The sequence below is a fragment of the Kwoniella bestiolae genome, chromosome 5 (genome assembly GCF_000512585.2).
Source record: "Kwoniella bestiolae CBS 10118 chromosome 5, complete sequence".
Lineage (NCBI taxonomy): Eukaryota > Fungi > Basidiomycota > Tremellomycetes > Tremellales > Cryptococcaceae > Kwoniella > Kwoniella bestiolae.
Genome location: NC_089245.1, coordinates 1,654,011 through 1,681,399, shown reverse-complemented (window position 1 = coordinate 1,681,399; position 27,389 = coordinate 1,654,011). Strand labels below are relative to the sequence as shown.

General features: G+C 46.8%; 10 protein-coding genes across 10 annotated transcripts; 4 read left to right on the top strand and 6 right to left on the bottom strand.

Moving 5' to 3' along the window:
* Positions 1-700: 700 nt before the first annotated feature.
* I302_107016 (uncharacterized protein) lies at positions 701-2,144 on the bottom strand (the record flags this gene model as incomplete). The annotated part of the gene is made up of 7 exons (XM_065870391.1): positions 701-818; positions 909-994; positions 1,109-1,245; positions 1,319-1,340; positions 1,406-1,489; positions 1,621-1,908; positions 1,992-2,144. The coding sequence occupies 7 exons, from the start codon at positions 2,142-2,144 to the stop codon at positions 701-703; spliced, it is 888 nt and encodes a 295-aa protein (XP_065726463.1).
* Positions 2,145-3,257: 1,113 nt separating this feature from the next.
* I302_107015 (uncharacterized protein) lies at positions 3,258-4,228 on the top strand (the record flags this gene model as incomplete). Its single annotated transcript, XM_019192335.1, has 3 exons — positions 3,258-3,458; positions 3,692-3,838; positions 4,001-4,228. 3 exons carry the CDS (start codon positions 3,258-3,260, stop codon positions 4,226-4,228), a joined length of 576 nt encoding a protein of 191 aa, XP_019045332.1.
* A 343-nt stretch (positions 4,229-4,571) lies between these two features.
* Positions 4,572-6,856, bottom strand: I302_107014 (uncharacterized protein; the record flags this gene model as incomplete). Its single annotated transcript, XM_019192336.1, has 8 exons — positions 4,572-4,850; positions 4,985-5,281; positions 5,353-5,519; positions 5,607-5,698; positions 5,773-6,596; positions 6,662-6,688; positions 6,753-6,761; positions 6,836-6,856. 8 exons carry the CDS (start codon positions 6,854-6,856, stop codon positions 4,572-4,574), a joined length of 1,716 nt encoding a protein of 571 aa, XP_019045333.1.
* Positions 6,857-7,213: 357 nt separating this feature from the next.
* On the top strand, positions 7,214-11,420 carry I302_107013 (uncharacterized protein; the record flags this gene model as incomplete). The annotated part of the gene is made up of 7 exons (XM_065870390.1): positions 7,214-7,386; positions 7,499-7,646; positions 7,729-9,846; positions 9,905-10,090; positions 10,161-10,424; positions 10,493-10,980; positions 11,099-11,420. The coding sequence occupies 7 exons, from the start codon at positions 7,214-7,216 to the stop codon at positions 11,418-11,420; spliced, it is 3,699 nt and encodes a 1,232-aa protein (XP_065726462.1).
* Positions 11,421-11,958: 538 nt separating this feature from the next.
* Positions 11,959-12,705, bottom strand: I302_107012 (uncharacterized protein; the record flags this gene model as incomplete). The annotated part of the gene is made up of 1 exon (XM_019192338.1): positions 11,959-12,705. One exon carries the CDS (start codon positions 12,703-12,705, stop codon positions 11,959-11,961), a length of 747 nt encoding a protein of 248 aa, XP_019045335.1.
* A 756-nt stretch (positions 12,706-13,461) lies between these two features.
* On the bottom strand, positions 13,462-14,306 carry I302_107011 (uncharacterized protein; the record flags this gene model as incomplete). Its single annotated transcript, XM_019192339.1, has 2 exons — positions 13,462-13,516; positions 13,639-14,306. The coding sequence occupies 2 exons, from the start codon at positions 14,304-14,306 to the stop codon at positions 13,462-13,464; spliced, it is 723 nt and encodes a 240-aa protein (XP_019045336.1).
* A 3,401-nt stretch (positions 14,307-17,707) lies between these two features.
* I302_107010 (uncharacterized protein) lies at positions 17,708-18,367 on the bottom strand (the record flags this gene model as incomplete). The annotated part of the gene is made up of 1 exon (XM_019192341.1): positions 17,708-18,367. The coding sequence occupies one exon, from the start codon at positions 18,365-18,367 to the stop codon at positions 17,708-17,710; it is 660 nt and encodes a 219-aa protein (XP_019045338.1).
* Positions 18,368-21,771: 3,404 nt separating this feature from the next.
* On the top strand, positions 21,772-22,981 carry I302_107009 (uncharacterized protein; the record flags this gene model as incomplete). The annotated part of the gene is made up of 8 exons (XM_019192343.1): positions 21,772-21,861; positions 21,950-22,015; positions 22,081-22,154; positions 22,267-22,360; positions 22,426-22,541; positions 22,608-22,692; positions 22,780-22,883; positions 22,951-22,981. 8 exons carry the CDS (start codon positions 21,772-21,774, stop codon positions 22,979-22,981), a joined length of 660 nt encoding a protein of 219 aa, XP_019045340.1.
* A 236-nt stretch (positions 22,982-23,217) lies between these two features.
* I302_107008 (uncharacterized protein) lies at positions 23,218-25,832 on the top strand (the record flags this gene model as incomplete). The annotated part of the gene is made up of 5 exons (XM_019192344.1): positions 23,218-23,341; positions 23,473-23,968; positions 24,065-24,318; positions 24,387-25,500; positions 25,565-25,832. 5 exons carry the CDS (start codon positions 23,218-23,220, stop codon positions 25,830-25,832), a joined length of 2,256 nt encoding a protein of 751 aa, XP_019045341.1.
* A 135-nt stretch (positions 25,833-25,967) lies between these two features.
* Positions 25,968-27,303, bottom strand: I302_107007 (uncharacterized protein; the record flags this gene model as incomplete). The annotated part of the gene is made up of 4 exons (XM_019192345.1): positions 25,968-26,822; positions 26,946-27,080; positions 27,165-27,231; positions 27,296-27,303. The coding sequence occupies 4 exons, from the start codon at positions 27,301-27,303 to the stop codon at positions 25,968-25,970; spliced, it is 1,065 nt and encodes a 354-aa protein (XP_019045342.1).
* Between the last annotated feature and the right edge of the window lie 86 nt (positions 27,304-27,389).

The window sequence follows — 27,389 nt, the reverse complement described above, 5'->3', positions numbered from 1 at the left end:
AGAAAGGTGTATACTGTATGTCCTTGTCAACCTATTCCTACTCAGAGCTGAAACTTGTTTTTACTCCTGTACAGTACATAAATCAGTCTGTAGTCCAACCAGTGAGTTTGGTTGTTTGATGTTTTTGCGCTTTACCAAATAATTACGAGAGTCAGGTGTCAGTCGCCCTTGGCGGCCCACATTTTTGTTTTTGTTTGTCTTTGAGCTCACTCCGACTTTACCGGATGGGACCGAGAAATACTGTAGCCCAGTGCATACATATGCGCAGTGTACTGCTACTCTCGGATGCAGAACAGCGCAGGAACCTTTGAATTGCGTTTGAACATTTGAGCGAGTAAACATGCATGATGGTGAGTGCGGTTGTCGATTTTTCACGTCATGTCATGTCAGCACTTCGGCGTTGTATGGGTTTCAGTATGTTTGCTCGTTCGTTCGTTGCTGCGATATGATCTGCTCCTCTCTGAAGTTTATTACTCTTAGACGTGGGATGAATTTCAGATGATAACAATTGTCCATAAAACCCAGAAGAACTTAAAAACCTGACTAAGATAAAGATAACATTGAAATAACGAAGATGTGAAAAACAACGAATTGAAAGATGGACTATCGACCATCCCATTTTTTCAGAATTGGAATGGACCAGGGTGAAGAAGGGCGATCAAGGTACCGTGTGGCATAAAGGTTAGGCCAGTATCCGAGATTAGAGGGCTGTACAACCCCCATCGACCAGCTTGTACCCCGGTGCACAATCGTAGTTCACACATTGACCTGCTTGACAGGTTGTGGCTCCCATCTTGACACCGACTTGGTTCTGGCAACTACATCCACCAGAACTCTTATCAACTACTGGTCTTGTCGCACGCCTGTGTTCTTGTCACATGTAGTGAGTAGTGAGGAATTGCACTTACGATTGACCGGCGATGGCAGTGGCGTTGTTGTAGGCTCCGTTGATGCATCCTCCGCATGATTCGAGGTCGTTTTGAGTATCAACGCACTACGTCCGGCAATGCACGAGACACATCAGCGACACGTCTCTTCGACTTGGTTTCATCTGATTCGGATGAGGTGGTCTTTCATGCGTCGTGGTCAGAATGAAAGCGCGACTCACCTCCCAAGCATCGGCACCCTCCAGTCCGGGGATCACACAAGCTGTCATGCCTTTAGGACAGACTTGGATGAGGGCAGCTTGTCTTGTCCTCCTCAGGGCTTCACGGGCATTTCGTCGAGCTAAACCTGAGACGGCAGCTGCGACATGTTGATTTTGGTTCAGTCACCTGTGAAATGTTGCTTTACATTTGCATGGTAGCGAATGACTTACCACCTGCAGGATGGGTGTAGACCTATCCGATCAAATCAAATTGTCAACGTTGTCACCTTCACCACGAAGGTCGAACGAGAGACATACCAAAGTAGAAGTGGTACTACAAGTTTCACTAGTCTGAAGGGAAAGTTCATCCCCACATGCGCAAGTATATGAAGCTTGAGTGCTCTGATTCGGTCCTCGTTAGCGTCAGCTTCAGATCCCATTCAAGTCACTGCGACATGTCCCATCACTGACTGTACAGTAATTATATCATAATACCATTCTGCCCTTTTTCGAGCAAAGGGGTCAGGACTCACATCATAAGCCAAAGCGGCATACCTAGAATTCTTACATTGACCGAAACAATCCACCAGATCGGTCGCCGTGTTATACTGCGTGTTTTCGTTATTGTCGAAGAAGATTGAACCGGGTGTAGCGCAATTGGCAAAATCGAATGTGGTACTTCGGACGTAGAGCGAGTTCCGACCACTCGGCGCACAGGTGTTGGGATCGGCCGCGTACCTGGTGTCGAAGGTGCCGTAATTGTCGGTGCAGAAACAGTATTGCATGTAATATATCGACGAATATTTGGTGGTGCAGTAGCTCTGTTATGTGTTTTGGGTTATATGGGTCTCTGTTAGCAACCAATGAAGTGCGCTTTGGTTCATAAAGTCATGATTTGACTTACCGCGCAGACCTCGGGATCAGTTGTCATCTGCGAGGTGTATGTACCCCCATTAGGATAATTGAAACATCCTGCGAAAGTGCCTTCGGCCAGTACGCTGAGGACGTTCAGACCGAAGCTGATCGCTGTGAGAGTGATAAATTGGGAGGTCTTCATTGTGATTCAGTCGTAGTTAAATGAGTGTAATGTCCAAGTTGGTTGAATGAGACTCGTAGAGGGAGTGAGCAATTCGATTGGGTTGATGGGCAAAAAGATAAGGGGATGGTAAGTTTGCATCTTGCGATAGCTGCTCTTATTTATATACAGCACTCATCAGTTGTTTGTGCGTTTAGAGGAAAGCATAATGTCGAGATCACGGAGATCATCAAACTTCAGACGGATCACAGCTCGGTTCAGGAGATACCTAAGTGAGTGGATGGATGAATGGATGGAGGATGACCAAAAATCAAGGTTCTGCCATGCCATAAAGCTCAAGCTGTGGAGCAACGCCTCGTGAAAGCCGGGATTAATGACCAGGGAGAGAGAGATCTACGGTGTGATGCTCAACGTGATCTCGCTGATCTTAATACAGTTTTAATGTTAGATGTAGATCTTCATGCCAGGTGAAGCGGGGTTAGTACCTGTCAGGCATTCCATGTTTGTTTGGGTGAGTTAGTGCATCCTGTCAATACTTTGTGATTATGTACTGCTCGAGTACAGTACCACTCAGTAACCTTATTCCTTTCGGTACCTGCAAGTCACCTACCGATAGTGCCAATGGCTTTGTTACTTGTTTGTTGGAACGATCTTACCAAATATGTTCACGAGAACATTTATCTGTGTTTGTTTACCTTTACGTTTATGTTTATGTTTATACGTATCCGGTGGGAATGACCGATAGGTCCGACTGTCTGCTCGACTAGTACTCCTACTGAGGTTATCTGTGTCGGCGAAGTAGCGGAGTGACAGGACAGGTTTCCCGTCATGATCCATTATTTTTTGGTCTTGATCCCAGAACATACAGCATATACATACATACATGCATGCATGCGAGTCTTATTCCTTCAAATGCAAGTATGTGCTGGTCGTTAACATACAGTGTGGTAAGACCCGAACTGTGCTACACGTGACTTACTCATACGCGTAGGTGGAGGTCAAAGCTCAGTACTACTGAACCTCTCCTCTCAAAAGCCAAAGAAAGCAAACTTGTAAACATGGATACATAACATTCCTCTGCTCACTGCTCACATCACTGTCATCGAACAGAACACCAATCTCACCACAAAGACAATGGCATACACCTCTACATCCCGACATCTCCCAAGAGAATCAATCTATCCTACACCCCCTTCTAACGATTTCCTAAATGCGCTGGAGGATTGTGTATCTGCCACGGAACGATGTTCGAGTACTTTGAATGAGGGATTGAGGAAGTTGGAAGGTGGTACGGGGGATTTGGGGAGGTTGACAAAGGTTATGAGGCATAAGCATGTGAGTGGTTCACCGGAGGAGGGATGATGGAAATGCGAGATGGGTAGGGAAGGGGAGGTCCCTGTATGATCATGGGGATGATGATTCATCGATATGAATGGTCCAAGTATATCTCGAATCCTGATAGGGAAATAGAGAACAGAGGAATTAGAATATCTGATACATGTGCTTGTATAGCCCCTATCAATATTGTCTGCTGATTCTGATCTTCCACCTGTTGTTCGTCTTCGTAGCACTTCCTAGTCCTTCCTGAACCTACCATCCTAGCGCATAAATCCGCCTTATCAACCTCGCTCGCACCTCAGATAGATCAGCTGATAGTGAGAGCAGAGGGGATGGTGGAGCATGAGAAATCGAGGGTATCGACGTTGGAAGAGAGGGTGAGTGTGACTATCCCAGACTTCCCACGGCGAGAGGGGAAAAAAACCAGAACAAAGATGCGAGCCCATACTTGGCACTGAGATACGTCGTAGACGGTCTTAGGGTAGATAATGTGCATCTGTCCGTGAACTTATCAAGCTGACTCGCTGTTGGATGAATAGCTAATCATCCTCCAATCCGCTCGATCACCTATCCTGGACGAGCTGCCCAATGCGTCCTTACCCTCCTCCCTGGTGGAGGAGAAAGACCCCCAAGATACATCATGTAAGATATCGGACCTGAATCTCAGGGAGCTGAGTATCCTGCAGAGGAAGAAGGTGATGATGCTCAAGCAGAAACGAGAGAGGTTGGAGAGGGAGTTGGAGAGGTTGAAAGGTGGGGTTGAGTAGGTGGTCGGCGGTCGGGGGAATAGGGAATTCAAGGCGGGCGGGTGTGGATTGGTAGAGCCATAACATAGATATTCTACCCCGTCATATCAGTATTCAAGTTGTATGTGTAGATTAGTTCCTGAAGCTGTACGTTATTTGAGATGATGACAATGATCGATGCGTGGGATTCTGACATATGGCATATACATATTTCCGAAGGTTTCGTTATTATCATAATGTACAACCACTCATTCCCCCCTGATCCCTCTAAAACAACCAGATAAAAGGAAGAAGAATAGTCCACAGACGAACGATCGACCAAAGTTCCCAAAAGCAGGACCCGAACCAACTGAGATACAATGACCTAGCTCAACTTGCTTACCCAGCCTTGCTGCACACCCCACTTCAAAACATCCCCAGCGCTCTTCAACCTATCCTCCTCGGTATATTCCACTTGTCCTCTCAACCCCTTTCTTCCCCTATCTATACTGAACGCTAAGATTTTCTCAGCCTGATTCAAGACCAGCATAGCTTTTTCTTCGTGTTCATATGTCATTATTGATTTCTTGGATCGTCTGTTGGGTTGTCTAGGTTGGCGGGGGAGTTTGGTCGAGAGCATGTAGGTTAGAATGTAATGCAGCCACTATGAGTATACGGCAGGTATTAGCATGATATATCATGCGGATATGTAAGGTCAGGAAGGTCGACAAAGTATCCCTTGAAACTCAAATACAGCTCAAGAAGATGAGAACCGATTAGACATTATCGTTAACTCACCATAACATTGGTAATGGGGTTGAACCCCTCCCAACCCTCATCACTACCCTCACCGTCGACCTTGTCCCTCATGAGCCTGTACAAATCCCACTGCGCACCTTTACCCTCATACACTTCTTTTGGAATTTCCGTCCACACCGATTCTGCCTGGTTTGGTATACCCAGACGAGACAGACCGAAGTCGATTATAGTAGAATTCACTCCGCAGAATGATGGATCGAGGTAATTCTGCTCGGTGCCATGCTGTGTCTGAACTGTAGCGTGAATCAAGATCTGCCCTTCATGTAGGTCTCGATGCTGCTCATCATATTTTGTCAGCTGGGTGATTTTCTGAGCACGCCCGGGATTAAAGCAGCTGATCCACGCACCTCAAACTGTGTCCATTCCTCTGCTCTGGCTAGGGAAGAAACGATCTGCCAGAATACCCCTGCTGCTTGGAGGTATCCCTGTGATTGGGAGAATTTGAAGGTTTCCAGATCCGTTCCAGCGTGTGAGAGGAGGAGAAGACAGTATTTCTGGGTGGAAGCGAGAGCGGCTGAGTATGCGAAAATAGGAGAGAATCAGCGCACGGATGAACCGCAGGATCGGCCTAAACGATATGGAAGAGTAGCTTAATACTCACATGGTCGGACGCTTGCTGATCCCTCTGTAGCTTTGAATTCATCCCATTCATCCAATAGCTGTTGAGGGTAAGCACCTTCTACCACGTACGATCTGTCCCACGATAAGCCACGTCAGCACCTTCCTAGATCTATCTAGTGAAGGGGGGGTTTTGGAGGGTGACATACCCTATGTACTCTACGAATCCTCCTCCTGGAACTTGACTCATCCGCTTGGTAACTTGTATTTCCCTCTTGACATCCTCGATCTTACTGCAATCCGGCATTGGTTTGTTTTCTGAACCATCCGCATTCGAGGGTGTCGAGAGTAATGGAATCACTTTCAACACATATCTCACATCATCCCCTTCGACCAAACCAAATACTTCAGAATAAGAGGCTTCGCCTACTTTCCTTATACTTTCATATTTTGGTAATTCCCCCGCACCGAGGAAGTCTGAGAAAGATCGTATACTGGTTGAAGAGCAGGTTGACAGTAACTCGTTCAATGATACTTGACGATCTGGTATCTCATCTTGATCATCTTGAGTGAGATCTATAATTTCGTCACAAAGTGCAGGAGAATCCTCAATAGTAATTTCTTGGAGTCGTCTAGTCAGGGTTCCTAGTGGTTTAACCTTCCTTGAAGTAGGTATGACCACTTCGGGTATTCTGCTCCTTCTCAATGGAGTCTTGGTCGTGGACTTAGTGTTGTGGTTAGGAGATGAGATGGGTGATTTCGGTATGACCACTTTACCTGGTCGATTGACCTTTCGAGTTTTGAATATGGTTTCGGGACTTGGACTTGATGGCACGAAGTCATCTTCTTCTATCACCTTGCCTTTGGTCTTTGATTTGAACTTGGAGGGAGGGAGTGGTGTGGAAGGTAGGTTGGTGATATCATTTGAGAGTTTTGTTTGCAGGACTGGTCGTTTGGTCTTGGTTGTAAGTGCGGGGAGAGGGGACGAGGGAGGGAGGGGTTGGGAGATGTCGGTGTGGATAGAGATGATTTGCTATGCATGAGTGTGTATTGCGGTGAGCTTGTGTGCCTGAGGCGGTAGGCGGTGAGGAAGCTTACAGTCTTCTTCTTGCCGTAGGTTGTGACCTGATGGTATGTGATGGTCAGCGAGGTCACAGCGGGTGGGATGTTGTTTACACCCTTGGCTCACCTTCTTGGTCTAAGGGACGGTTTAAAAGACAGTCGCGTCAGCTTGGGTGATTGAGAGACTGTAGACACCCTTCTTTGACTCACCCTCGCTCCCAAGGCTGACATGTCAGAGCGATCTGTTACTGGAATGGATGTATGATTTCTACAGAGTTTCTAGTGACTTGCAAGATACAGATGCATGACGATGATGATATCGTGTGAGATGCTGGTACTACTGGTAATGTTGACTGGATTTTGTTTGTTTATCGATTTGTATTACTCCACGTGCTTACCACGTGACATTGCATCAATGTTTGGTGAATGATTTTTCAGGGTTACGAGTTGAGTTGTTTATATCCAAACTTGATTCCTCATGTTCATCTCTCTTCTCTCTTCCTCATCCTTCAACATCATTATAACATCTCACCCTTGATCCCTGGCATAGGCATAGCTCATCCTCAGGCTGCAAGTCGAGACGACACCATGACATTTCTATCGCAAGAGATGCCTACGCTAGATCATTACGCTTTCAATCTCCGTGATGGTCTACGCAGAGCTGCTGTCACTACGCTGTCAGAGTTGGAGGGAAGTATCAATGATCTGGGTTATGGATGGCTGGATGGGTATATGGAGCAGATCATGGATAGGCAGAACAGGTGAGGTCTATAAACATATGTTGTCATCTACCACACCAATTAATACGTATCTTCCTGATTCAGGTATAAGGGAAATATGCTAATGTTTCTTGCGGTTATGATGTTATGGTAGAGCACCCATCACCGAACTCATGAAGACACCCTCGCGTACCCAGACAACCAAGAAGACACGAGCGAACACCGCCGCAGCTAAAGAAAGGACCGATAAAGTCAAAGGTCTTAATGCTAGATTGGCTTTGAGTCCAAATACCAAACAAAACGTGCGTATCATCTCCATGCATTCCCTACCATATTCTGATTCCCTAAAGGAATATCCGCTAATCGCTTCATCTGTGATAACAGTCCCGATCAGCTCTCTCACCACTCCAACCCCGCTCACTCAACGTATCGACCCTCTCTCCCACACCAATCGCATCTCCCAAAGCTGGCAATAGTCCCGTGAAAGCAAAACCTGAAAAAGCTAAACCAAAACCGAAAGCTAAGAAAGGTAAATCGAAAAAAGCAGTTGAGAACGACGAAAATTCACCTCCCACTTCTGTCGATAATACCACAACCTCTTTCTCAACTTCGGAGAAATCCAAGTCATCCGTATCTTCTAGTGCGAAAGATGATGTGGTAGAGAAGAAATCGAAATCCACTAGATCGAAATCCAAGAAGACCACGGAGAAGCCAGAGGAAGTGGCTGAACAACCGATGGAAGTGGAAGTTGAGGAGTCTGTTCCTCAAGCCCAACCCGTAGAAGAAGCACAGGTGGTAGAAGAGGAAGAAGAAGTTCAATCCATCGGTATAGAGCAAGAGATTCAAGAACAAACGATATCGGAACCTGTACCTGACGCTAAGGAATTACCTATTGTGGTCGAAGCTGAAGAAAGATCCGATTCATCTACTCAACAGGTAAATATACCCGTCCAAGTGGAGGAAGAATCTGGAGAACCAGAGAGTGTTGAAGAACCCATGGCTGAAGTCGAGCATGAAATCCAGCCAGAGGCGGTCACGGAGCAGATTGAAGAAATGGATGACGCTGAACCCGAAGCTCAAGAACACACCGCCCTTGAGACTGCTCACGAAGAAGATGTTACTTCTCAACCCAACCATGAGGAACCGGAACGTAAAGTCGATCCTACTATGCCAACCTCCTTCGCCAATCCTTCAGTCGCTAGTGGTACTTCTCAACCCATCCGACAAGTCCGATCATCCTGGCTCAGTAAAGCTCTCGGCTCCAATGCTGTCCCCGTGAATGGTTTGCCTACCACCGATGCTGGTGCAGCTCTTCGAAAATCTTATGCTTCTGCTCAGAGACCAAGTACCGCTCTTGACTTTGCTGGGTTAAGAAAGAGTCTAGCTCCTATCAATGGACTTAAACGGAAATCAGATCACGGCATGGACGAAGAAGAAGAGGAGGAAGAAATGGAAGAAGAAAGGAGACCTGAGAAAACAGCCAAGTTCAACGCTGATGTCCCTGTACCAAATTACACCGACGCTCTACCTGCTCGTACACCCGGACCAATGGGCCGACCCAACATGCCCAGTAAAACTCCATCATTCGGCTCGACAGGTGTCATCTCTCAACCCAACTCGCTCAGTCGATCTACCGTTCAGAATGATAATCCTCGATCAGATATACATAAAGTCACCAAGGCCCTTGATGAGCTACGAGAAAAGACCGCTGCTAAAGAGCTGGCCAAACAAAAAGCCGCTTTGGCAGCGTCTACTGGAGCTGCTGGTCGAGTACCGCAAGCGAAGAGTACTGGAACTGGATTCTTGAGAGGTCTAGGTAGTATCGGTGCTGGATTGCTTGGTCTTGGTGGCTCTGACCCCGAAGAGGAAGCTCAGAGATTGGCTAGAGAATTGGAAGAAGAACGATTGGCGGAGATGGAATTGGAGAGATTGATGAAGGAAGCGAACAGATCTGAAACTCAAGTCGAAGAAAAGGATATGGAAGCTGATGAAGAAGAGCCAATCGGTAGATCCACCACTCCCAAGCCTGCTTCGCTCCAACAGAAGGCTCAAGCACCTATGTCGCCTGAAGAGGAGGAAGAGATGATCGAGGAACAATCTGTAGTTGAGGAGCTCATGCCTGTTGATTCACGAACTTCGATGGCTACCACGCAGAGACAACCTTCTGCTCCGGTTGAAGTTGAACCTCAATCGACTACTCCTACTGGTACGCCTACCCGAGCACCAGCTAAATACACTGCTCCTGCCTTGCATGCTAGAGAAGAGAAACATGCCCATGAGCCTTCAGTGGCGTTGCAAAAGGAGAAGGAGAGACTGGCTTCGGCAAAGAATAAGGTTGAACCTGTTAAGGTGAAAGAGGATCCCAGAAAGGCTCCTGAGGCAAGTGAAGATGAAGATGAGGAGATGGAAGAGGAAGATGAATTTGATGAAATGAGCGAAGAAGAGGAAGAGGTGGTTGAAATTCAGAAACCACACCATGCTCCTCCAATTGTCGAGATCAAGGTGAGCTTTTGACATGATTAGATATATGAAGAGCTCAGCTGACACATCTAATGACCAGACTCACCGGAAGACACCATCTTCCTCCAGCGTTGCTCCCACTCCGCTAAAAATGTCCACATCATCCGTCGTCACTTCCGGAAGTGTCCTCAGTCAAGGTCAATCAATGGCTGCTAAGGCTCTGGGAGTGAAACCCGCCACAGGACCGGTAAAGAGTCTTCAACTTGCCGCTGCTGCTGCCAAGAAGGTAAGCTGCACTCTACTCTCAGGATTTGAAGTGACATCCAGCTGATACGTATTTTGTATTAATATTACAGGAACAAGCTGCTGCTGAGCGTAAAGCTAATTTGAAAGAAACTGAACTCCGACGACAACAAGCCGCCAAGAAGAAAGCGGAAGAAGAACGCATCCGAGCTGATGAAGAAAGAAAAGCAAAGATCGCTGAAATTGAAGAAAAGAGACGACTCAGAGCTGAATTTGAAAAGAGACAGAAGGAGAGAGCCGATAAAGCTGCTTTGGCGGCCAAAGAGAAGGCTGATAAGGAGAAGGCTGAGCGGGAAGCACAAGTTGCTAAACTGAGGGTAAGTCAAGCATCACAGACGTGAAAGCGTAGTAGTGAGACCAAAGCTGATTAGGTCACGACATACAGGCCGCCGAGGAAGAAGCTGCCAGAAAGCGAAAGATGGCTGCTCAAACTGCTGCTTTGAACAAATCGCAAAACAAACCTTCCGCCAAACCACCTACTGCATCTTCTGCCGCTTCCTCCTTACAGCAATCCCAAAAGGGTAAAGAGCCTTTCAAACCTACCAAACAAGCTACACTGGGATCATCCACCTCAACCATGGGTCTCAGCGGTAAGATGGGACCATCGGCATTCCGCACTGCCGAGACTGCTGCTCAATCATCTACGATCACATTGGTCACGCAGAGTCAACAGAATGGAAATAGCGAGAGAAGACCACTTGGACCTCCCTCACGACCTTCGCAACAGCCTCAATCTCTTAGAACATCTACTGCTGTTCCTTCTCATGCGAATAGTATACTCCAGCAGAGTAGGGTAGCATTGCAGTCGCAGTTGGATGAGAAGGCTGCTATGGTGCAGAGTGAGGATATTGAGCTGCCTGATATCAATTCTGAGTGAGTGGTGGTCTGCCATTTCAGTCCTCTCTACAGCATCTCGATATCAAGTTATCCCTGTCTCGTTGTATGAGTGTGAGTATGGGAAACAGTCAGCTGACAGCACACTTGACTATAGATACTCCGACTCGGACGATGAAGATCGAACCAAAGATTTCATCCCCCCCACATGGGCCGAATCACCCCAACTTCGTGCCGCCCTCGAAGCGCAGGCTCATCGAAATCCTGATGAATTGTTCGGTCCTATCAAACCGCTCAACATGGAAGAACTGTTCAAAGTCCGAACCAACAAGTTCAGAGCGAGGACCTCGTCTGCTAATTGGAGTAAGACCGGGGATGGGTTGACGAAAGCTGAGGAAGTGGAGTATGCTAGGAGGATGGGGTTTAGGGCTATGCCTTCTGGTCTTGGGGGTGGGAGTGGAAGTGGAAGTGGACAGTAAGGAGGGTTCCACTTGCGACCGTGATTGTGCTTTGTAGTAGGGTAGGTATAGTTAGTATCGGAGTGAAGTTTTATGTAATGATAATGTCTTGTCTCTTTTGAACTGCATTGGTACCATGACGTGATGACATATACATGATGGATTTCCCACTATGACTCGTATCAATTCAAGCACTGTTTTCTATTTCTCTTGTTTTCGGGTGCTGCGGTGGCGAATTAGCCAAGCTCTGAGCAGCGAGTCGAGTATCAGAGATGCAATCACCGTGAAAAACAGAGTTTGGCGCACCACATGGGAACTGGCAGCGCTTCCAACTCCTGTTCAACTGCACCTCTTGGCAAGCACGCGAATGAGTTTCGTGTTCCTTATGAGAATCTTCTATGAGTTCTGACCTAAGACTGGATGCCATATTTATCCTGTTCAGTATATAGTATATAACGAGTTCATGAGAAAAGCACCAGGAGGATGCTTTACGGAGGCGGTATAGCAAGTCGTACAAGACCTTTACCTCCTTTACCGTCATGGAAGGTACGCCAGTATGTCACAGTACCTCACCCAGCCCCTTATTGAGTGCTGCCAAGAAACTTTTCTTCTTGTTCTTCCAAGTCCTCTTTATTTGAGAACCATCACGAGGATCGTCCTCATCCTCATCTTCATCTTCCAAACCGATAGTGATATCTCCGAAGGAGAAAACAATCTCACCCACACTTTGAAATCGTCGTTTGTTCCTCTTATCGTACAAATCGAGATAAACATATCCGAGACCCATTGGGATGTTCAATGACTCGGGAGTAGCAGTCGAATTGTAAGAGTATGTGTGTGGGATATCCTCGATACTGTTCAATTGCTCTTCGGAACTGTATACGTGTTCTATCTTTGCGGGCCATTCGGGAGAGTTCATCTCCATGATTGGTTGATCCTTCCCCGATTTTACGCGTTTGGCGGAGGGTGCGGATATTGTTGCTTTGGTGATCTTATGGTTAGAGTCCACCTTGGTGTTCAGGTAGATGGTCTTTCGTGGGATAAGAGCGAATTGAGCGTCAAGCCGTTCAAGACGCTTGATTTGACCATGGTCTGTAGCGGTATGCCAATCCAGATGCATACTTGCCGTTGTCTTGAATGAGATAGGCTCGAAATCAATGTTACAGGCGTGGCTGGCGGTTTGGGTCTTTTCGAACCTTGTGGATTTGAGGGGTTTTTCGCTCAATGCCTTGATGACTTGACTTGAGGGAGGTACATCGATGGAGACGGTGAAAGTGATGGAGCTGTTTGGAGGAGGTTGAGACATGTTGAGAGTGGGTTTTGTCATTCCATAAGAAATGGGGTCAAATTGGCGAAATGAGATATACTGGGCAGGAGAACAGAAACCACAAGATAAGACAAGATATGAAGAGCATGCCCCCTTTGAATTATTGTAGATCTATTATATATTATGATCGTAGTAGTGACTTGCCATAGCGATTGACATTATAAGCTGAGAAGATCATTTAGAAGACGAAGCGACAAAATATCGAGGTCAGCGTCATAAAGGGGAATTTTACAACCATCCTCCTTTCTCAGACTGAGTGTCTGCGACGTGTCGCAGAGCGAGTCGAGTTCTGATCATGACGTTGGATCGTTCAGCAGATCATCAGAGCTCAATGACGCCCTCCTCGAAGTGACATATACATGTATGTAGTATATTCCAATAAAGAAAAAATGTAAATTGCACGGAGTCAGGACTCCGTTATATCAGGAGCAGGAATTGTCGATGCTATGCGTCACAGAGAGAGGGGTAGAAGCGACTAAATATATGCACCAAGGTTAGGGCTATATATCTCAGCGCCCCGCGAGTTCTCGCATCCTGAAAGCCCCGGTATGCTGACGTCAACGTAGTCCTTGCTTTCTTTTGGAGAAGGCTTTCATCCATCGTTTGCGATGACGCAAAATGTCAGAGATGGATGTATGCAAACCTCCAAGGACGTGAGATACTGACTGACGGGTAAGTTACCTTACCATACTATACATTCTCCATAATTCTGGCCTGTATCCGCTTCGGGAATGGTCATTTGACCTGCGCTCGAGCCAGATCGTGCCAAACGACTGCCTCGCTTATGACGCTGTCTGTGGGAGGTCAGGAGCACATGGGATAACTGAAACTGTACATATGCATGATTTAAAAGCACACTTGACTGGAAATATCAGATTCCTCGAATACAGTGTTGTATCATCAACTGCTCACATCAGGTCACAGCGTTTCTTGGGGAGCCTCCCTTTCGATTTATCAACGAGACTGCGCTTGACAGATTGGATATCTCCTTGATCTTCTAATCCGACAGTGATATCCCCTTCGAATAAAGTGGCTGTGTGGGAATCATGCAATTGTACATTATTCTCGTCATCATAGAGTTTCAGATTAAGGTTTTTCAGACCCAATTTGATCTTACTTGATTTGTAGTCAAATGGGAACACATGAGGGAAATCGTCTATTTTGTCAAATTCTTCCCTCGTGGTGAATTGGTATTGAATGGTTGCAGGCCACTTGGGAGAGCTTACTTCGGTGGCTTCCACCTGATTCCCTATTGTTATCGCAGAGGACAAGGTTGCTTTGGTGGGTAATTTAGAATCACGAGCAAGGGCTATTGTCGATCGTGGGATTATATCGAATTTGGTTGACAGGATCTCAGAAGAGCCACTCGCTCCCTCATGATCGGTGCAGTGGACGCTCGCCTGAGTGCGGAATGAGAGGGGCTGGAAAAAAAAGATCCTACACTTGTCACTGGTCCGCTTCTCGGACCTTTCAAAGTAGGTAGAATCCAAGGTGCTTTCGCTCAGTTCCGTCAAAACTTGGTGCAAGGGAGGTACATTAACCTCGATGGTGAATGTGGGTGTGCCGCCTGACGTAGACATCCGGAAAGTGAAATGAAATGGATGAGTCAGGTAAGATAGACGAGAGCCCTTTAAGCTGAAGGCGAAAGTTGAGATAGAGCGGCCGTGATTCCATAAGTCGTGACACTGGTTTATAGCAGTATGTGGAGAAGGTGGCTCAAACAGATGAAACGCATTTAGTACAGCCTTCAGAATCAAGAGGAGGGAACACCGCCATCGGTATCCTTTGTCAGAAATAGTATTTGCGACTCAATGCAGTGCGAACCGAGTTCTGCTTATGGCGTTGGTTGGCGGTGCAAATGATCATAGCTCATTGACGACCTCATCATCATGAGTACAGAATGTACCGCAGGGTTTTATGTCACAACGATGGTTCCGCCAGTCCATCTCACTCGTCACAGATCACCGATAAGCAACATATGCATTGGTAGATCAGGTTTCTGAAAGATCTGGCTCGTGTATTTGCTAGACTAATGCGAAAACAACTGATGCATGTTTCGAAAGGGAGGGATAGAAAATTTGGACACGGCAAACTGAGCAAAATGCCATAAGAGTTGTAACTTTACATAGGTATAGCCACTGATTGGTCGCGTAATTTCAATGGCCGCCTTTGATGCAGGAGAAGCGTGATCTCACCTCGGAACATCGATGCTTTGTGACCTGGAATTTCGTATGCCGAGTCAGCTCCACCTTCGAAGGGATGTACTTGCAAGGTGAAGTTCTCGACACTGTCGTATCATTCGTCCTTGGGAATCTGGTAGTTGCATTTATCCAAAGATACCTCAGTCTTGAACCACATCCTTTAATCTTGTCCCGCCATTGACCTTGTTTTCATAGCTCTCTCTGTGCGTTTTGGTCTGGATAGAGCCTTCACCCGAAGGTAAAGGCTTCAGTACAACCTGAGTCACCTCCCCGGTGTGACCGGTCAGATGCTTGGAGCAGACAACATCAAATATGAATTGACAGGAACAGTAAATGAAACTCCTCGTGACTCGCCACTCTGGTGAGAGCGAGAGGCGGGACAGTCGGTCTTTGTTGAGGTGTCGTTGTAGCTTGTGAGTCCAGCGTCAACGGATTGAATTTTACCTGATAGAACCCGGCGTTCAATCTGGGTTCTACTGTATAACTCCTCGTTTCGCCTTTGTTCAGTTCCGTAATGACTTGATCCATCGAAGGTACCGTAATGTCAAAACCGTACTTGTGGACGCAAGCAGTGCTTTTCATCTTGTCTATTCCCTAGAGCAAACAGCTCAGAGAAAGGGAAGTTATTGGATGTGGCTTTATGTTACTGGTCGGTCTGTACCTTTTACTAGGAACTAAAGATTGTGTTAGAGGGAGGCCTGAGAACGCCAATGGCGTGATTATTTGTATGTGATAGGAAATATAGAGAATGCTTCGCGGTTGTAAGTATTTCGAACAAAAATCCTTCCAACTCCGACTGCAGTAGTTTTGACCGTTTTCTGTTGACGGGCTCACATTTACTTATGGGATCTCGCATCAAACCCCATGACTTGAATATATCCAACTCTCCTTCGATCGTGTGGAGGTGCCTGATCAGACAAAGACTTTCAATTTTCCCTTGGGGAGGCCCATCAGCACCTATCAAAGCAGTCCGTTGCTAGGTCAACACGCTTCCTGTGTCATGTTCAGGCTCAACATGTATCTCAGTCAGACGTGTTCGATCACAACGGACTTCATAGACTCACTCATTATCGTCTCTCGGACACCAACTCCTCAGACTTCAGGAGATAATGCAAGGCCTGAGGATCAAGCAAGAATAATCGGACCAGACTTGCATTGAAGTTGGAATGCGCAGCTCCATACCTCACAGACGTCGTCCACACTGCGTATATTCTTTCTACAGACCAGTCAGTTCAATCACATGTTGTACTGTAAATCCACCGCCATCTCCGACACGTTTGTCTCCCATTACCCAATCGCATAGACACGTCTCCCCCTTCAACTCTTTGACTCGCTTGAGAAAAGGTCATAGGTATCCTCACAAATTGCGTGGATTCAATGAGAAAGGAGGAGTCATCGAAGTTAGACGGACGAGTTCGAGCATATTTACAGTCATGCAATTGCATATACTCCCAAAGATTTTCTCCCTTTGTTCGTCCGACCTAAGCGGACAGATTCAGGCCTAGACTTCGCAGCAGGTATATTTCTTTCGACGTTCCAGGCATTCAAATCCGATCATGTAGATGTTGGCCTTCGTCAATGTTTGTGAACGCAGCAGAGGCACGTCCACAGCCATTCTTCAAATCCCATGGCCACTGACCCTTGTACCATTACAGTATATAAAATACCTGACTGCAGAAAGCAGTGCATCAGTACGTTTTATTGACCCACAATTCCGTATCCGCCGTCTGTAGTCATATTACATCAAGCACTGTGAAGGTAATTATGGACCTAGCTTTCACGGCCCCAACCACTGACAACTACAAGTACTCAATTCAACTCCACGATGAAACAGCCCGATCTCGTCTTTTCGACATCTATCATCGAGAGCCGACATCTCACGAGCCCACCCTTAGAGATCTGGGCGAACACCCAATTCCAGGCGATAATAGTAACGAGAGAAAGGGGCGTAAGTGGCAAGCTGGATATGCTCCCAGGATGGCTACTACCGCGACAGTGCATTCACATGGTCCGCCGTCTAACCACACATTGACTGAGACTGGGACCAAAAAGAACACCGATCAACCTCATGATTGTGATCATCAGTTGTTCATGAAGATCAGGTTCATCTCCGAGTCTCTCGACCACGACTTCGATCGAGTGACCATCCGAAATCTCCAATCCTGCACAGATGACAATACGAGATGTCGAGAGTGGAAGGAGAAGACCAACTTTGAGTTGGGAATGGATTTTGATCTCGACAGTCCCCGTTTTCCCAGAAAGCTCAAACCCAATGTTGTAAAGGAATATGTGAAGGGGGTCCAGGTTGATCTCTACAAGGGAGATAAACTTGTCAGAACACCGGAAGTTCTCCAGACCAAGGTGACAGCATATAGTGTCATTTGGTCGGGGGAGCCGGAAACAACTATCACCAGAGGGTGGGACAGTGGAGTAGGGGAAGATACTGTATGTGAGCGAGGCACTCCAGCTTGATTTGAAGGACAAGGAGCGGTATTAGCCATTCGCGACATTTTTACTTGTGGGATATAGATGCATTCATTGGCTGAGTTCCGGATGGACAGGTTTCTGCTTATCCCCTCAGCTCACGCACTGCCGGTATACTTCATATCTCTGCCCGTTCATCCTGCAAATATTTCACATTCATACGAGGCAGACTTGGCGAGATGCGCTTGAATGATCGTAGCATCATGACTCATGGCTGTAAGGAAGATCAATTGGGGCTTTGAGCCTTTATATATAAGCGGAGATAACCATTGTATCGAGACGGAAGTTTGGGAGCGCTATGATCCACCTTGCAGATTGTACGAATCCACAATTCCGTCGGAAGTCTCTCGGGCGTTGAGCGAGACGATTCTTCTTGAACGACAATGAGTAGGTGTGAGGGGACTAGTATCTCCACTACTGTGATGTAGAGTGGTATGCAAGGCATCTTTCAGGCGAATATCCCCAACATCACGGAGTACGATGGGATTGGCATTAACATCTGATAATTTGGTCTTCAACTTTTGATTAGTAGTGCTTTCGAAAGTATCTGGAACGGTGTAAGCCTGAAAGGCAGGATCGTTGATCTCCATCTCCATGCGTTGTATCTCATGGGGCGAAACAAGATTCCAGTCAATTCTTCGCGGATTTGTGCAACTGAAAGTGGAGGACCCTTCATTCCGTCTCCAAAAAGGCTTCCAACCTTTGGAGGAGCTTGCCACGAGGCTTGCTGCCGCACCACATATTGTAACTCTAAGGAATGTCGCTTGATAGCTTCTGGCGGGACTCTTATTCTGGTCAGAAGGTGGATCTGAGGTCCCTCCGAGTATCTTCAAGGGTTGTGGCTCGAAATCTGAGCGATTTGTGGCTGGTGGCCGTACTAGAGTGATCTTGTAGTTGTATTTGACGGATGGTGATGGTGCATAATCGTCTAGCGATGACTCATCATTTGGAGCCATCTTATTGTACGATCGATGTCAATATTGAAGGATTGGGTACAGTCGAGACAGGAGTGGCGATAAATTACGATTACTTAGAGCGACATGTCGGTTTTGTACAGGAGCTCTTGACTCATTCTTCTCCAGCCCGCTCCTTTGAATTGATCGCCACGTCATCGAAAATGATACGTAGTATCAGTTGATGCATCAGCTTCTTGGTGATATAGCACACGACTGAAAAACATCTGCCTCAAAGAGAGCTTACCATACACCTGCAAACAGCTCATTACGGTTTACCGTAGAGAAATCGACTTGGTATCAATTTCGGCTCTGCCCACAAGGGCCGAGAGTGGAAAGAGAGGACCAAATATGAAATGCAATTGGATTTTGATATGGATAGACCCAATTTCACCTGGAAACTACGACCTGGTCTCAAAAAACAGAGCGTAGAAGGTGTCAAGGTCGACTTGTCCAAAGGCGAACACTCGTTAGAACACCCGGAATTGATGGAACAAGATGGAACAAAAGTCTGGGCGTATGGTGAGATCCTATCAGGGGAGCGAACGGAGCTAGGAGGGGAAAAATGTGAGGTATCATAGAAGGGGGCCCGGTGAAAGAAGTACGAGGATGAATCCAGAGATATAAATTCGCTGTGATGTGATCACATTCATGGTCTATGTATTTGACGCCAGTGTGACCAAGCGCACTTCTGAACGGACAGCTCATGTAATACGCGTGCCACATAAGTCAAGTATGTAGGCCGGCCCGTGTTCAGAAGCATCGAATTCTCGATATACGTTTATATGCCGATCTATAACACAATTTATGCTCTGCTATCTATAGGTTGACTTCATCTCACCATTCGAAAGGCAAGCAGTCCTAGGCTTTCTAATTCCCGCTTGACATGATTCTGTTGCCTTTCTGAGGTTCTGATATCCTAAGACCATTTTTCATTGCTGCAATGCGACGTGTCACTTCTGGTCTTCGACCTCGATGATCCCCCGAGCTGGATCGTATCCTTAGAGTAATATTCCTTGGATGTACAGCTTCCTAGACTCCCATTCTCCCCGTGCAGTGTGACTTCCAAAGGGTGATTCAATCTTCTATTTCAAGCCTTATCCCAATCGATCGAAGCTTTTGTAGTCGATCTCAAACTCCTATCTAAGGACTTGATCTCACGCGTCGAGTGGCTTATGGCAGGGTTCTTGCCAAGGTCCACTTGAGTGGGTTTATCCCACGTTCGGAAATATACACGAAGATCAGTCTCGAGAGTCCCTTGGATCTTTCGAGATGAATTCGTTTTCCAAGACAACCCCAAACCCCCGAGTGAAATAGATAACCTGGTCACATTCAAGGTGCAAGGAATTTCTCGCTTGAACGTCGCTTCATGTGATATTCCTGGACTTGCGTCAAAGGGAAGGTAAAACTTGACAGCAGCATCTTCAATTTCTTGCAATTTGAACTGAGAAGCTTGGTTAGCTGTGGGAACGGAAAGTGGAGATTTCGTAGGTGTGACGGAATGGATGAAAGATCCTGTACCCAAACCGCTCGAGTAGTGAAACGTCCTCAGAAGCCATGATTGCTGACTCACCCGAGATTTGGGAACTGGGATGTAAACGAGAGGTGAGCTAATCGGTTTGTGAGCCAGTTATTTATGCTATCTCGGTCGATTGAGATCAGGCTGACTCGATTCTCGATCACGCTTTTCGGTCCTTTGATGGCACTGAGACCAATCAAAGAAGACCGCAAAAGCGCTGTTGTGGAAGGCATTCATGAGTTCGCCCGTTACGCTGAAAGGCTCTACAAATCGCTACCCGTTTACCCACTTTCATTCAAAGACCCATGCTCCAATAATACTCAAATCCCTGCTCTGCGTTAAAGGGGAGTATCATGCCTTCCAACCCCATCTCCCAAGGTGGGTTTGTAGCTTCAAAGTACAATCCTTGACATGGCAGGATCTCCAGTTGTCATCGGCATCATGGACTTCAAGAGTCACACTACCTTGCAATGCAATCGGGCCCGATTCGTGGAGCGTGACAGGCCAGTCTGATTGGAGATTGGGCTTTCTGTCAAAACATTCTTCGAATGTGATGCTCTTGATGTGTGCTTCGATGGATGGATCAGTCACCTTGACATCATAGACGGCGGGGTCGAAGTCGAGATTGAGGGCTAATTTCGCTACAACAGTCCCATCACGTATTTGCGGCTCCTTGGAATGGCAACCGCTAGAACGACTGGCTATTCCCAGAGAAATTCTCTTGCGATTGACAGTGAGAGTGCATGGAATGTCACTTAAATCGACTTCATATTCCTGGGGAACATTTGGATCTCTGGTGCGGTTCCGCTGATTGAATGTACTGAAACTCAGAGCAGAGGTATCGGGTTCCGTGACGGATATATCATACTTATATGTGTAAGGGTGAGCGATCTGCCTGAGAAAGCTTGGTTTGCGGCTAGCGTTACCATCGCTCGGAGAGGTCATTTCGGATCAATCGAGTTGATTTATAATCCCGAATCTGAGAGCTTGGGAAATATTGGCACCCAACAGCAAGATCTTGCTACCGGAAATGTATTGTATATATACCTCAGGACGGTCATCCTGGCCAACGGCTACCCGTTAGTCAGCTGACTTTGTTTTCTGAGTCTCCTCCCTTTCTTCCTCAAGGGGGAAAACAGATGGACGCTTCCGTCTCAAGAACGAAGCAATCCGAAAAGCGTCATGGTGGTATCGAGTGTTGGATTGAAAACGTCATTTTTGGTGTGATGCGTGCTGCCCACCCAAGAAGGCTCAGGGGCTATGTTTGGAAAGAATGTACACGTCGGCTTCTTGGATGGTCTCCCTTCTCAATAAAAGAAAGCTCTGAAGTCATGCACTGCCACAACAGATAAGGCTTGAAGACATCATGACGAATTGTGCTTTCAACCATCCTTCGAAACGAGAAGCAGCAGTTGATATTTGGCGAAGTCGTCGAATTCTCAACGAGCGTCTTTCCCTACCTAGCCCTCTTTCATGGCTTCTTCGGTGTCGCAAGCACCACGATGACGTTGTAACAGCAGATCTTTATCCTTTGAGATACGTTCCAGATCAATATCATATGTGGATATCAGATCAGTATTCATGCTTGTCTTCAAATAACTCGACTCAAACCTAGCTTTTTTGATACAGTTTTACAGATTGTACGCATCACTCTTGCCACTCTTGCCAATTGCCACTAGTACTGTTCACCTCCACGTCAAGTGTGACGCAACCTCCACTCACAACGTCTCCTTATTTGCCTTTCTGCTCCTACATACTCGTCAAGACACAAATCTCATCAAGCATCAACAGAGACGGAGAACCGAAGAAATAGACCTCGCTCGTAGGTGCAAGCCCAGGTATCAAACTAGGAGGATAAGTAAAAGCATCAGAGCGACTAGTGAGAGAAATGGCTCAACCTGTCGAACAGTGGATTACCGATATCCCACCAGTGACGAGAGTATGGGTAGCGGCGTCGATAGGAGCTAGTGTGCTGGTGGTGAGTATCGTCCTCAAGTACCTGCGTTACTATGCTTTCATGCAGACTGCTCAACGGGGTGATGGCTGACGTGTCAGTACTCATAAAGGAATGTCAAGTCGTCGCACCGCTTCAACTTTACTTCTCCTGGAAAGCTGCCGTGGGCAATATGCAGGTGGGTCAGCGTCGATCTTCTCGCTGTTCTGAGGGAAAGACAGCTGATAGTGGGGCTGTGTGCAGATATGGAGGTTCATCACGACTTTCCTGTACTTCGGGCCATTATCGCTGGATCTGGCATTTCATATGTTCTTCATGTGAGTTGATTTCAACCCTGGCACTAAGACCTGTTCCCTACCTTTTCGCACCTCTCCGGCCACTTCGTCAGGCTCCACTGCAGTACGCTGATCAGATATGTTGTTGTTGCAGAATGCGATACTCCAGATTGTTAGAGGAAAACTCCTTTTCAAATAGAAGAGCAGATTACGTCTGGTTGTTATTCCTCTGTTCGATATTCCTCCTTGTAAGTCTAGCCAGATCATGATCCTGTACTATTGCAATACATAGCTAATATTCTGTCCCACACAGATCATCTCACCTCTCCTTACTATGCCTTTCCTCTCTTCCTCGCTCGCGTTCGCCTTGGTGTACATCTGGTCGAGGAGGAATCCATCTATCAAAATGTCTCTATTCGGTGTGATAACGTATGTCCCATGACACCACCCCCATGATGCTCAGTTGTAGCTGACTTGGAGAGTACGCAATAATAGAATCACGGCTCCGTACCTACCATTATGTCTCGTAGCATTCTCATGGTTGTTACAAGGTGGTTTCCAAGCTGCCATAGGAGATATAGTGAGTTGACTGTTCACCTACATACTCCCTTGCGCCACCAACACATGCATATACATAGATACGCTAATATAATAAGGTGTATCACAGGTCGGTATACTTGCAGGCCATACGTATGTATTCCTACAGGATTACTGGCCTAGGGAAATGTGGTCTACAACCGGGAAAGGGGAGATACAAACTCCTGCTTTCGTGTGAGTCTGCCAGCTGTCCTGTCTGCCTCTGTCGAACTCAGCTGACGTCTTCTGCTCATCAACGCAGAAAGCGACTGTTTGGTCAAGCTGAGAGGTAGATAGTCTGTTTGTATGCATGGATGTTTGTTATACTAGTAGTTATTGTCAAAATACACCTCGGTCTCTTGTTTGTCCCTTACGTGGTGAGAAGATGTCACGTGACTTGCCACCAAAAGTTGAAAATGCAACTACAGTACACTCTACCGAACCAATATGAGGTATTCACTTTTGAATTTTGTCTCTTCACTTGATACGTCTTATCTTCTGAATCATACGACTGAATAAACACAGCAAGATGGCTAAGAAGAGGATTGGAAAAGGAGTCTCATCAGGCTCTAAAGCCTCTGCTGCTCCCGGAGCGAGGATCAACAAGATGGACAAGTACGAGGACACGCTCGAACCGGGGAGTGTGGATGATTGTGAGTCCATTCTTCATGTATGACTGTGACACTTGACCCGCACCGCTCCTGTCCTCTATGTGATATATCAATCTCGTAGTGATTGCTCGAGATTATTTTAGGTCGTGTGCTGACATAACTCACTTCCTCAGTCATGTTCAAACGAGATCAAATCACCTTCAACCTCCAGAACGAATCAGACGACGAAGATATAAATGCCAATGAAGGCGAAGAAGTGCTCTCTCTAGACTTACCGAAGAAATCTCGAAAGCAGCTCCTGAGAGAACAAGCCGAAGAAGATGAGGAGGATGAGGAAGAGGAGGATGAGATACCCCAGAAGAAACAACGCAAGGAGAAGAAAAAACCTGACCTGAACGGGAAAGGCAGATTTGGTAAACCCATCGAATCGTCTGATGAAGAAGAGGATGAAGATGATGATAGTGAGGGAAGCACTGAGGATGAGGAGAGATGGGGTAGACAGTATTATAGTAAGCCGTCTAATAGACGGGAGAAGGAGGATGGGAGAGTGGATGATGAGAAGCGGGAAGAGGAGAGGGAGATGGAGGAAAGGGAGGTTAGGAGGTTGCAGAAGAAGGCTAGGGAGGGGATGGACGCTGAGGATTTTGGGTTTGTACAGGATGATTTGATGTGAGTTCTTTGTTTCGTACCTTTCGATTACACTTCGATTGAGATGATATGTATGATCGAGGCAAACAGCTGATGATGCATTTCTTGGGTTGTCAGTGAACCAGAAATCCAAACCTTAGCAAAAGCAGATGCTGAACCTCAACACAAGACCATCCCTGCTCCACCCAAGACCAACGATCCCGTTACTCTACTTCGTCATTTAGAGTCGCACGAACCTGTCAAACTTGCCTTGGCGAGGGACTTTCCACTGATAGTGAAGAAGCTAGAAAAGACTTCGAGGGGAATCAAGAAGATGGAAGAGCAGAAGGGTGAAGGGGAGTTGCATAAGGGTTTAGGGTGGTTACACTATCGTGAGCTACGCTGCCCCGCATAACTGCTGGTGATTTGAGCTCATGAATGATTCTACGATGTTGTACAGAAACCCTCCTCACATACGCTACCACTCTCGCATTCTACATCCACCTCTCATCTTTGCCTCCTTCCGCTCGGGGTGAAGGCGAGATCAACATCATCCCTCGACTCCTCCAGCTCAAAGAGGGTCTAGCAATGCTAGAAGACCTAGATTTCGCAGCAGGCTCAGTATCTGACGGAGCATTCACCCTACATCCACGAATGGGTCTGGGCGACGACGAGACAGATGAAGAGTTGAAGGAAGGTAAATTGGAATTACTCAAGAGGATGCAAGATCTCAATGGGGATGAAGATGATGAGGATGGGTGGGAAGATGAGGATGATATGGAGGATGGGGATGATCTATGGGGTAAGGAGGGGTTGGAAGAAGGTGAACTTGAAGCGTTACTTCAAGATGCGGAGGATGATGAGGAGGCGAATGAGTTGAGGGAGATGATCAAGTTGTCGGAGAAAGCTAGGAAGAAGGGCAAGAAGGCTAAGGCTGTTGAGGAGGATGACTTGGATATGGATTTGGATCTGGATGAGGTTGCACCGAAATCGAAGAACGATAAGTCCAAGAAGAAATCCAAGAAGGATAAATCTTCAAGCAAAACTGAAGATATACCGACCAAAGCAACTTTCACTCCTCTCGCTGAACCTGAATTCTTTAGCGGAACTTCCTCATCTTCAAGCAAGAACAAACCGGTATATGACGAATTGGACGTTCTGGGAGATCCTACTGTCTTAGGATCGGCAGATTACGAAGACAAGCAGACTCGAAAGAGATCGTTGGCATTCCATACTTCCAAGATCAACAGTACGTTGGCGAGGAGAGAACAAGGTAGACAGAATAGGATGGGAGGTGATGAAGATCTGCCATATAGGGATAAGAGGAAGGCCAGGGACGATGCGTTGAAGAGGAGTCAAACTAACCAATCGGTTGGTGAAGATTTGGAAGATCTGGATGGAGAAGTTGAGGCGGAGAAACCGAAATCGAAGTCGAAGAGTAAGAGAACGAGAGATGACGAGGATGCGCAGGAGGATGATGGGGAAGAAGATTACTATGATTTGGTCAAGAGAAGGAGGAAGGAGGAGAAAGATGCTAAAGAGGCTGAACATGAGGCGTACGAGGCTGAGAAACTGTGAGTTCAAATTATGATTTGCTATGCTATATATAGGATGATATGCTGATACTTCTGGGTGCAGCGCTGCTATCGCCTCCCTCGACGACCCCTCACATGAAGGTGGCCCCCGAGCGCTCACTCGAGCTATTGAGAAGAACCGTGGTCTCACTCCGCACCGATCCAAGGGAGGTAGAAATCCCAGAGTCAAGAAGAGACAACAGTACGAGAAAGCCAAGAGGAAGGTCGCGTCTCAGCGAAGTGTCTATAAAGGTGGTCAGGGTGCTTATGGAGGTGAATATAAGGGTGAGAAGACTGGTATTTCAAAGGTTATCAAGTCGAGGAAATTTTAGGGTTGCTTGGCGCTATAGCACTTCTATTTGGTTTAGGTCTTTGTACATTTCTGCATTATTGGTACATGAAATGGGCGTTATGCATTATACATTACAGAAATGTCACGTCAAAGATCCTTATTTAATGGGAATTGATCACTTCTTCCTGGAAGATGGAGGTGGTCGACGCTTCTTGAACATGCCTCCCGCTGCAGGCGTTGTCGAGGGTTCTTCCGCCGTAGGTTTATCCTCCACTAGCTCTGGCTCCGTAGCAACAAGTCCTGCTTTACCCTCACCATTCGTACCATCGACCTCCGGCTTAATATCCGCCCCATCTTCCTCACGTCCCTTCTCATTGCTCTTCCCATTCACGTTGTCGTCCTCATCTTCATCATCCTTCTTTACCCACCCATGACCTGCTACATATTCCAAACCCTCTCTCCCGGCTCCTACTGCTCCAGGGGCATTCAACTCCAACTTCCCCGTCCATATACCTCTATTCAACCCTTGGTTTGTGTCTCCCCCTTCTACCTTGGGATTCGCTATTATTCTTTCTTCCTTCTTTTTCACCTTCAGCGATTTCAACGATGACGGATCCCAATCATCGTCATACGGATCTCTAATAGGTTTCCGGGGTTTATCATACTCAATCTTGAAATTCTCATGTTCGTCATCTTCTTCTGCCCACTTCCTCTTCTCCCCTTGTGAAAGGCCGCCTTCTCCGTCCCCTTCCGTAAGGTGAGATTGAGGAACTTCGACAGTCTCCCAAGCCGACGGCTGACCAATAGCATTCTTAATTTCCTGCTGTATCTCGTACTCGCTTTTCTCCTCTTTATACCCCAGCTGTTCGGCTGTAGAGTAATTAGAGTATTTGTCGGTTGGTCTGGCTGGTTTTATACGGGAGCTACTCGCCGTCGAGGATGAGGGGAGAGATTGGAGGATCGAGGGTTTGGATGTGCTGGGTGAGGCGGAGCCGGAGGCTTTGTCGTTTGCGTAGGCTGCTGCTGCTGCCTGTGAGATGATACATGAATCAGCTGAATTTGCGAGCAAAAAAGATGGGTGAAAGGCGAGTTTGGTTAAGGAGAGAAGGGAGAAGGAGGTTAGGGGGGCTGATGGAAGGATGAAACGACGTACAGCTTCTATCCTAGCCATCTCAGCTGCCTCTTCCGCCTTCTCCTTCTTAGCCATCGACCCCGATTTATACAGGTCTCGTATATACCGCTCGACATTTCCGATGTGCTTTAATCCGGTTACATGCTGTTTTCGAGACTACATAACAATCACGACGAGTCAGCAAGCTGCGAACCATATGAATCCTGCTGAAGGGTCAAGCAGCTACAACACCACACTCACAGGAGCATCATCTCGGATGTAGATACTGCAGTATTTACAGTAATACTGCTTTTTCGATACCCAGTATCTGTCCAGGTAAGAGAGAACGGTCAGCTTGGCTTTTGGAAAGTTGAAAGAGATACAAAGCTCACTCGGTCATTCTGACGCTGTTTGACAATGTCGTTCTGCTTCCATGTACTTGACTCGAGATACAATTGAAAAACAAAGAGAGGAAGATGTTGCAGT